This window comes from Ammodytes marinus (assembly GCF_949987685.1).
Source record: "Ammodytes marinus genome assembly, chromosome: 13".
NCBI lineage: Eukaryota > Metazoa > Chordata > Actinopteri > Uranoscopiformes > Ammodytidae > Ammodytes > Ammodytes marinus.
In genome coordinates this window covers 18998312-19008592 of record NC_137217.1, presented here as the reverse complement: position 1 = coordinate 19008592, position 10281 = coordinate 18998312, and the positions used below count along the sequence as shown (strand labels likewise).

The window sequence follows — 10281 nt, the reverse complement described above, 5'->3', positions numbered from 1 at the left end:
CGCCGTTGGTTTCCTGCTGCGGTGAGAAAAGCGGCGTCGAGACAGACTGGAAAGACTCAACACCAACACCGCCTCCAATAACTACACTGTACAATGAAACTGTTAGCAATATATCCCTCTCTTGATATCCGCTTCGCCACGGTTGTTCTGCTGGTGAGTGTTTGTACCTGAGCATCATGACATGCAGCTAGTTGCCTTTTAGCTACAACAGCTAGCTAACGTTAGCTCACTGCTGGCACGAGACGTGCCTTTTAAAGTAGCTAAGGTGACTCGCAAGCCAGCTCACGCTCTGCTGTAGAAGCAGCTCTTAAGCAGGTTCACAGAGGAGGCCTATGGACCTGGTTTCACCAAAACATTTAAACAAAACTGATCAAATTATAACTCTGATATGTCAACTGAGCTGGTACTGTTGAGTAGCGTCAGCTGTGCTGTTTTAAGGAACCACAGTCCGTCGTATATAACAGATGATACCCACAGAACAGGCTGTTTAGTGAATACTTTAAGGCATTGCTAAAGTTTGACTCCTGGTAACTTTGCTTAGGATGAGTGAAGCCTTCAGCTAGCACCAGAAGCTACCACCAACTGGTGAGACAGCTGCTAAATGCTAACATGGTTAATTTACACGTTTCGTTAATTGCATTTGTTATTCTGCGGTGTACGTTCAGGTTTAATATGTGTTATGGTGCGGATGCACGCATTTATTGTGGGTCTTTTCGTGTGACTGTATGCTTCTCTGGATGATGCTCGCCGGTTGGTAAATTCCTCTGTTGTGGCTCATTCCTATTGGCTGACAACCCGGAACTAGACACATCGAAGCTCTTTCCTGCTTTTTGTGAGAGTTTGGGCCTGAAATGAAAAATTCTAACTTCTCTCCCAGTATCTTCAATTGTCTTTGGTGTTTGGTATTAAGGCACGGCGATGGTTTTTACCTTTCACAGGGAATTATGAAACAATATTACAGAGCTGAAATAACTACCCTATTAAATGATTAGTCAGTCAACAGCAAACTTTGTCTTAACTATTTTGATGATCGATTTAATCTTAATCTTTGTCATGTGTCATTGTACAGCTGTCTCTTAGATTTATATTTTTTTAATTCAGATGTCACCCTGTGCTCGATAATTGAGAAAATAGATAAAGTCCCAATTTTATACCAGGAAACATTAAACCCTGGGAGGGACAGCAACAGTTCTGACTGTTTGTGTATTTAGTCAAATATTTAGTGTACCTAGTAAAGCACAAAGTATTGTGGGCTCTGGTTGCTTCACTGTTTGAAAAAAATCAGTCTTTCACAGAACCTGAATTGGTATATGTGTGTAAGTCACTGTCTAAAGGAGGACGACCATCACGCACATCCTGTTTAAAGAGGATCTTGAGTCAGCACAGATAAAAGCTGATGAAAAAGATAGTGAAGGCATGAAGAAATGTTATGTTGCAGAAGTGTTGACTGCAGTGGCTGACATTAACAAGTGCCAGCCGGTGTCCATATGATGCAGAAAGATGATGGAAAACTTAAAAACTGGTGAAAGTTTTGATAGTGCGGCTTTATTTGCTCCTCTTCTGTCATATTTATTGACAGAAGAGGCCCTTTTATCTAAAGTGTTCATTCAGGCTACAATTACCCTTTTTATTTGCATCTGTGTTTTTAGTTGGCAACTCGCCCAACATTGGTGTTAATTTCGCAACGGCTAATGCTATGTCAGTGCTATTTGATGATGTCAATCTTTTTACTATGACGTGAGCAGCAATGGTAATAATATGCTCTTTTACATTCCATACATAATTATGCAAACATAATTAGCTATACATATAAAGAACTATAGTTTTTATTATATTTTACATTGCTAGCATTGCATGATTAGGCAATACCGTAATATGTTCTAAGTGAATTTTTAAATGATGATCATAAAATGACCTGTAAAAGCAAATGAGACCATCAGCAAAAAAAAATATTTTTATATAGTTATTATTAATGCCTTTTGCACGGACGGATCTGATTGGGAGCGGCACAAAATCAAAGTTGAATCTGCTTTAGCATCGTCATATTACTGTTAATAAAATTACATAGTCACATTTAAATACAAAACCTCATCACAATGCGTCCTTGGTCTCTCTTTCACTCGCTTCCAAAATTCTCGCGCCTCTGGTATGCGCTTGGGCACTCGTCGTATAAACACAACCGCTTATATCCAAAGGTGCCACTAGAACCAACAAATACTTTGAGTCTGGATATGCTGAGAGTGCTGGCAGGCTTCCCTCGCCCACACTGAGTCTTAATTTTTGTGTTGCTGATCAATCTCTTCCCTGTGTGTCTGTAGGTGATGGGCCTCTCTACACCTGGACAAGCAGAAATCACCAGTCTGGACTCAGGCAACATTGAAGAAGTCCTAAGTAAGGAATAGCCCTTTAAATCTTAATATACCAGGGGGCGCCCTTAGCTCAGTTGGTAGGGCGTCCCCCCCCCCCCATGGGACCCGGGTTCGATTCCAGCCCGCGGTCGTTCTCTGCATGTCACTCCCCTCTCTGCCCCATTTCAACTATGTCTCTACACTATCAATAAAGCATAAAAATGCCAAAAAATATCTTTAAAAAAAAAGTTAGTTGGTTGGCTTAGCTATGCAGAAAAACTGGGAAAACAGAGACACAACTTTGTATTAGTTTCTTATCTTATTCCTGGAAAGGAATGTCTCCAACATGTCAACTTTTCATTCCATACTTATTGAGGTCTTAGTCAACCATTTATTTATTCCATGTTGTCTTGAAGTTTTACATTTAGATTTTTGCATCCATGTTACCTCCGCCAAGAATGCTATGTTTCAGTCCACTCCGTCAAATTGTTTGCATGCCTCGCTGTCAGTTAGCAGAGTATGACAGAATATATTGCTTGATAGATATGTGATTTTTGATGACCAAGGAAGAACCTGGCCTATTATGTTGGAAGGGATAACACCATTACACTTTTCACATTTTCTTTTCCAATGTGCATATTGACAACACCCATTGCGCCCTTCTTAGATTTTCCATCACAGCTCCCATAGATTCATCCTGTATACAGATGTTGCTACTAACACTATTGGATAATCTGGAAAGAAATATAGATATATATTTTACATACTGTTCTCTTAAAATCGTTTTAGATCTGATCTACCTGAGTCATTGGCCTTTGGTCTACATTTTAACCAATAAATATTTTATAACATTTTAACTAACTGGTGGTATAATAGATAAATGCATATGACCATGAGTCACTGGTCATAAATTGCTGTTGTTAAAGTGCTGTGTAAGAGCTTTCTTGTTGTTCCTTCAGAGGCAGAAAATGGAGGTGTTGGGATTGATTAGTCTGAGTAATTAATTTTACCAGCAAAACATACATTAAAGAGTATTTATTAATATATTTAATAATTGATTTATTATTATTTTTCCGTGTGTTTCCTTGCAGATAATGCTGGGGTGGCTATGGTGAATTTTTATGCAGACTGGTAAGTGTGTTGTTTCCTTCCCACAGTATTTGGCCCCTTTGATATTATGTTGCTTTAAGTATGTTTTAAATTGAGTTTGATGCAGATGTGTGCTTTGAATGCCACATGGTGCAGTAAGTGCAACAAGTGTTATTAATCAATAGATGGATAGTGGAACTTTTTATAGTAAAAAAAATCATTTGACAACACAATTAAATACTGCAACATGTGGTCGATGGGATTTCAAAAATCTATTTAATGTAGTTACAAATGATCTCTTTATGCTCAAACACATCCCCCCTTTACAGGTGCAGGTTCAGTCAGATGCTTCATCCCATTTTTGAGGAGGCGTCTAACATAGCGAGGGAGGAGTTCCCTAATACCAAGCAGGTGGTGTTTGCCCGTGTAGACTGTGACCAACATTGTGAGTATTGCTTACCTTTTCTACTAGTTTTATTCTTCTGTAACACACATTTGAACCACATTTGGTAGCGGAGTAGTTACAGAACATGCCACATAAACAACATCTCCTGCTGGTGAACTGTTTCATTCCTCCTTTCTCTCGCCCTATTCCCTGTCGCCCTCTTAGCCGTTAAACTGCCCAATTAAGGGGAAAATGCCACCAAAAATGTAATTAAACATGGTAGAGAAAACAAAAAATACAAATGCAACTAACAAGGACATCATAAGATACCAGAGCCATATCGGGTATTAATTTGATCAAGAAGCGAAAGTATTTATTTCGTTACAATGTAAAACTAACACCCAATCTTAGTCATTTTCAAACACACCATTTTTTGCATTGTTGGTTACTTACATGATGCATGTTATTCAAAAAATTGTTATTATTAGTAAATGAGGTAGTTTTTGTTTATGGTGATCTAATGCCCTAAACTCCTATAACACTATCACCCTCATTCTATATACAGGCAACAAAAAATGTACACGCACTCACGCGCGCACACTCGGTTCCTATATTTGATGCACATATGTAGACATAGATGCCCAGCACACCAAAGCACAGACGCATAAACTGCCAGCCTCAGCCTTTTGAGATAAAGCAAATTAAAGAGAATTATTGATGACCTGCAAACTGTTTGAAGACTAATGACAAAACTGCTGCTTCCTGTGAAGACGGGAGGCTTAGAGGCACCCCGCAGGGAGATTGACACCTGCCACACGCACACACACACACACACACACACACTCTCATTCACTGTGTGCAGAGAGAATATTTACTCTTGGCGGGGGGTGGCTTTCATGTGGGAGATCAGAGCCAGTGTTTTCAGACCGAGGTTTAACCGCCGTCTCTGTCACTGCTCTACTCCTCATCCACCCATCCCCATGTGTTTTTACTGCGCTTCCTACTCTTCATTAATTGATTTGTCCTTCTGCTTCTTTACTTAACTTCTCCTCTGCCTCTGTGTAGCGGACATAGCCCAGCGGTATCGCATCAGCAAGTATCCCACACTCAAGTTGTTCCGTAATGGAATGATGATGAAGAGGGAGTACAGGGGTCAGAGGTCTGTGGTGGCCATAGCTGAATTCATCCGCCAGCAGCAGGTTGACCCCGTGAAAGAGATCCACTCATTGGAGGAGATTAGTACTCTGGATGTGAGTGTGACACACGCACGCACACACACACACACACTATACAACGTATATCATTTATTTTTCTTAACACTGTTACTCATGCCATGCTTTCTTATTTAAACAGAGGAGCAAGAGAAACATCATAGGTTACTTTGAAAATAAGGACTCGGATAACTACCATGCCTTTGAAAAAGTTTCCAACATCCTGCGAGATGACTGCACATTTGCAGCTGCCTTTGGGTGAGATGCCACCTTTTCTTCCATTTCTCATTATCATCTAAATGAAACCCCCATGCGTAGGGGATTCGGCATTGTTTCAACGCCATCCTTTAATTTGTATTGACTGCTTTACACTTACAGCACCGTATCTGAATCCGAGCGCTTCAGTGGAGACAACCTAATCTACAAGCCTGTGGGGGAGAGCATCCCTGACATGGTCTACCTCGGCTCACTCGCCAACTTCGACCTGACCTACGCTTGGGTCCAGGACAAGTGTGTGCCTCTGGTCAGGGAGATCACCTTTGAAAATGGAGAGGTTTGTTAGGCTTTTTTTTATAGTGTCTGCTTGATAATATCCATCTTGGCAGTCAGGTATTCATGAAGGGCCTGACTCATCTGTCTTTGACGCTTTGTGTGTGTGTGCTTCCTTTTTTACCAGGAGCTGACTGAAGAAGGAATCCCTTTCCTCATCTTGTTCCATGTAAGAGACGACACAGAGAGTTTGGAGAAGTTTCAACATGAAGTGGCTCGCCAGCTCATTGGCGAGAAAGGTGTGTGTGTGTTTTTAACATTTTGTACCTGTCAGGAATGCCCATTTGAATTACTTGTGAGCCAAACAGCCCTTTGTACAGACGTTGTCTTTATGTCTTCATTGGTTTCTCCCTCTCAGGGTCTATAAACTTCCTGCACGCCGACTGCGAAAAGTTCCGCCATCCTCTGCTCCACATCCAGAAAACCCCTGCTGACTGTCCCGTCGTCGCAATAGACTCATTCAGACACATGTACGTCCTCCCTGACTTCAAAGACATCGAGTAAGTACACCCTTTCTTTTTCTCTTTACAGGATTTCTTTAGCGTGTGGTCATTTCAAACAACACCAAAATATTGCTTTAGTAATATCACCATGTGTGCTTCTCTTTTTAAGCATTAGAAAAAGGTTTCAGGAAATCCAGATGTTGCCTTTAAATTGTTTAATACAAACAATATATAAATGAAAACTCAGCACAAATAAACCTGTAATGAACAAATGAATCATCCACATGTCAAATAAGTCTGGTATATTCAGCCTTCTTTTGGACATTTCTGACCAATTATTAATAATGCCGTATGTGAAATTGTTCATAACAAAATCTTCTTGAATAAAGTTAATTTCATTACACACACACACACACACACACACACACACACACCATAATCCACTGTGCACTCAACACCAGAAATATGTCACACCTCCTAAAATCTGTCCTTTATGAATGGGCCAGGACACCAGAGCTAATGTGACATGATTTGGCACGTGCAATAAGTGCTAAACTAATCCAGTTTAATCTAATTTAATCTTATTTATTCTGCCCCCCACCACTCTGCCTCCCCCAGTCCCCAATCAGAGTGTGATCAGATAGACAGAAGCCCCGAGGACTGACCAGCTCTCCTCAACCTAATTACATCACATCACCACTGCATGTGGCACACAGCTTGTAATTACATTAGTGCAGTGTATGTTATATATAAATGTATATATATATTTATATATGTGTGCGTCTAACACACGGTCTAGGCTGTGACAGCTCATGACCTGTCATTAATAAGCACACTTCACAGGACAGTGTTGTTATGGATTAATGCTGCTTCATGACACGTCCGCAGGGACTAATGTCTTCTGCTGCTGCTGCCACAAGCTGTTTTGTCTCATATCAACTATGGCCTGCCCTGCTCTGTAGTTAAAGATGCTCCGATTTTATTGCTGAACTTGGTGTGTAGGAATGCCTTTGTCAGACACGGTACAGGTCAGGATCCACATGTGGAAAAAGGCAGGCTCGGATTTAAGAGAATTTGATGCATTCCCTAGTATATTCATGTTCTCTTCATGAGTGGTTCAGACCTACACACCTATTCGTAAAAATATATACTTTTTAGATTTCATAATTGTATTGCTGCATATTCTGGCGTTTTGTCTTTGTAGTTAGAACATTGTCAGTCTATCAGCCTCTGTATGAGAATTTCCCCCAACAACTGCTTAAATTTACCAGGACACTGTCTAGGGCAAACTCCTCCAATAGATCACCTGGCATACTGTATTATGTGCTCCCGTTCACATCACTGATAGTCACATCCTGGACTTCTTTGCTTTAAAACATGTATGATAAATGTTGGTATCTATTGTCATGTAGGGGCTGGGCAGCTATGGCGCAGGTTGTCCCTTATTTGCATTTTGAGGGTTGGTTTGGCTAATGATTCAATCTAACAAATGCACACCTATTCATTAATAGGTGGAAACTGTGCCTGAGAATTTGGATTCCAACATGATTATATGGACAAATATCACTGATAAGTAAGACAGATTTAGGATTAAGACACAAATGGTTTTCGCATTAAGTCCAATGTGTGTGTTTTTTTTTCAGAATCCCTGGCAAGCTAAGACAGTTTGTGTTGGACCTTCACTCCGGAAAGCTACACCGAGAGTTTCATCATGGTCCCGACCCAACGGACACCACGCCTGGACAGGTAAGACTTCTGCTTGGGCCCTCTCTATGGAGTCACCCTAAAGTTGATTCTGCTTGAAGTTGATGTCTGTCATGTGAAACCTGATTGTTGATTTTTACTCCTTCCCGCAGGAGGAAGGAGAAGGAGAAGTGGCAAGCAGCCCTCCAGAAAGTTCATTCCAGAAGCTGGCGCCCAGCGAGACCCGCTACACAATCCTCAATCGGGACCGTGACGAGCTGTGACCTCATCAGTATGATCCTGTGACTCAATGCCACGCCCCGGGGTCAGGGAGGGGGAGGGGTTAGGGTTGGGACAGGCCAGCGGGACGGAACAGCAACACCCAACACCCTTACTGAAGAGAAAGTGAAAGAAGGATCGAGAGAAGGAGGAGGAGAAAAAGAACAGCACAAGGAGAACAGAAGAAAAGCAGTCCACAACTCAACCATGTGGGAATAACCTATATTTTCATAATTCTTTCACGTACAATTTTTATTTTGGATCGAAAGGAAGCGGGGTAAAGAAGAATGTGTGTGGGCATGGGGTTAGGGGCATTAGGACATCAAGAGACGTGTTTTTACTTTTTTTTTTTCCTCAAGCTTGTAAATATGTTTGTGCGACATGGGAGTCTCATTGTTGGTTTAAATTAAATGCAGAGTTTTCTTTATTTTATTCCTTTCTTTATTCATTGCCCAGCTTTTTGTAGAACCTCTCCCAAACAGTTCCCTTACTCCGGTTTTACGGTTCTTATCTGTGGGTAGTCCAGTTCAGCCCGTCTGTTAGGAGTTTGATCTCACTGAACTCATGGCTGCATCTCAATATGGCCAACTCTTCTGATTCATTTGTATAGCACAAGTTACTACATTATGCCTGTCTGAAGTAGCTTTATCTCCAGATCTTCTCCACGAACATTCGGAGTTCTGAAGGACTAGAATAACATTTTAAAACACTTGGCAGGGGTTACCATAATATCTAAACAAAAACTGAAGATAAAGAGACAGAGCTACTCCAGCTTATTGAGATGCACCACTTCTCTCCATGGTACTGAGTGGTTATAGATTATGATGTCCCTTACTGTGCTTATGAAAAAAATATTGCCCCCGCCTTGGACCTTTTTACGTGTTACTGTTTTACAACATTGAATTAAAGTGGATGATATAAGAATTGTTTGGGGTGAACCAACAGAAAATACTGTTAAGAGGTTTTGCCCATCAAACAAAATTCTATGTTCAGCCTATTACTGCTAATAGCCCAAAACACGCCAACCCTATCATGAAGCCTGGGGGTGGCAGCATCATGCTGCATGGAGGCTTCTCTGCAGCAGGCCCTGGACGGCTTGTGACAGGAAGAGGTTTAAAACAACCCCAAATATACACAGGAAAATGGCCCGCAAACAACCATGTGAATGATGCACCATTAGCGAAGTAATTTTCCAGACCTCAATCTTAATGGCAGTCGGAGTCAGACTAATAGAAACATTTGTGTGCAAAGCTGTATCGCCTACTTCATTACACCTAAAGCTGTACCTGTTGCCAAAGGTCTATGAAGTATTGAAAGACATGAATACAATTGCAATCATGAGTTTTATTTTGTATCCCCAACTAGTTAGTAGAAATCTGAGATGCAGATTATCTCCACTACTGTAAAACAGTAAAACATATAAAGGCCAAAGGGGGTTGAATACCTTTTTAAAGGCACAATATTTGCCATAACACCTCAGAGTTGTGATCCTGTGAATCAAATTGAGGGGGGAAGGGGGTGTTTTTAAATGGTGTACTTTAATATGATGATGAACCTATGAAATGGCTGCTGTTTTTGCTGTTACCTGTTGTCAAATGTGTCATCATGCTTGGGAGAGAGAAAAACTGCCTCCTTCCCGGTGTTTTAAAAAGCAGAGGGATGAGAGGGAGAAACCCATATGATAAACAGGGGGACATTTACAGTCTGCTGCTTTATACAAGTTCTCTTAAAACCAGTTTTGTCTCTTTATATATCTTTGGGGTTTTGGTACAAGTCTAAATCCCTGATATTCACTGAGCGTGAAAAAAGCGGATTAGAAATGATGGGGGACCCATTGCTACATTTGTCCTGTGCGTTGTGACCTTCCATAGAAGCCAACAGATGCCTACATAGTGACATATCAGCCCACATACAGGAGAGCAACAGGGGTGGGTGGGGGGAGTGTTATGCCATTTCTAAACCATCATCTCAGAGGTGAAGAAGAGTAAAAAATTAAGTAAATTAAAAACCATTTTACAAGATATTGTGTTGTCTGATGCCTTTGTATGTCAGTCTCTCTGAATTGTACTGGTGTAATTTACTAACATTTCATTTGGCACATAAAGAACAGAAGTATATATTATTATTATTATTATTATTATTATTATTATTAGAAGTATAGTCAATTCATGGCAAGTTCTTAAACTCCAGTCCATGTAGGACTGTGGCAATGGTGTTTTTTGTGCAATTTTGCAATCACACTTTGCATCTGTATTAAACTGTATGATTTACATTTGCATTGAAGAAGAGACACA

General features: G+C 40.7%; 1 protein-coding gene across 1 annotated transcript; it reads left to right on the top strand.

The window, feature by feature from the left end:
- Positions 1–10: 10 nt before the first annotated feature.
- Positions 11–9940, top strand: erp44 (endoplasmic reticulum protein 44). The gene is made up of 11 exons (XM_080040277.1): positions 11–153; positions 2319–2391; positions 3440–3479; positions 3767–3882; positions 4888–5072; positions 5176–5291; positions 5412–5586; positions 5710–5821; positions 5941–6082; positions 7669–7771; positions 7882–9940. Exons 1-11 carry the CDS (start codon positions 94–96, stop codon positions 7990–7992), a joined length of 1233 nt encoding a protein of 410 aa, XP_079896403.1. The 5' UTR covers positions 11–93; the 3' UTR covers positions 7993–9940.
- Positions 9941–10281: the final 341 nt, after the last annotated feature.

Excerpts from the sequence above, each read along its gene's own strand:
- erp44 (XM_080040277.1), top strand. The coding sequence starts at position 94 with ATGAAACTGTTAGCAATATATCCCTCTCTTGATATCCGCTTCGCCACG. Across the intron at positions 5,073-5,175 it reads AGGAGATTAGTACTCTGGAT|AGGAGCAAGAGAAACATCAT; the intron begins GTGAGTGTGACA and ends TTATTTAAACAG. Across the intron at positions 7,772-7,881 it reads CGGACACCACGCCTGGACAG|GAGGAAGGAGAAGGAGAAGT; the intron begins GTAAGACTTCTG and ends TCCTTCCCGCAG.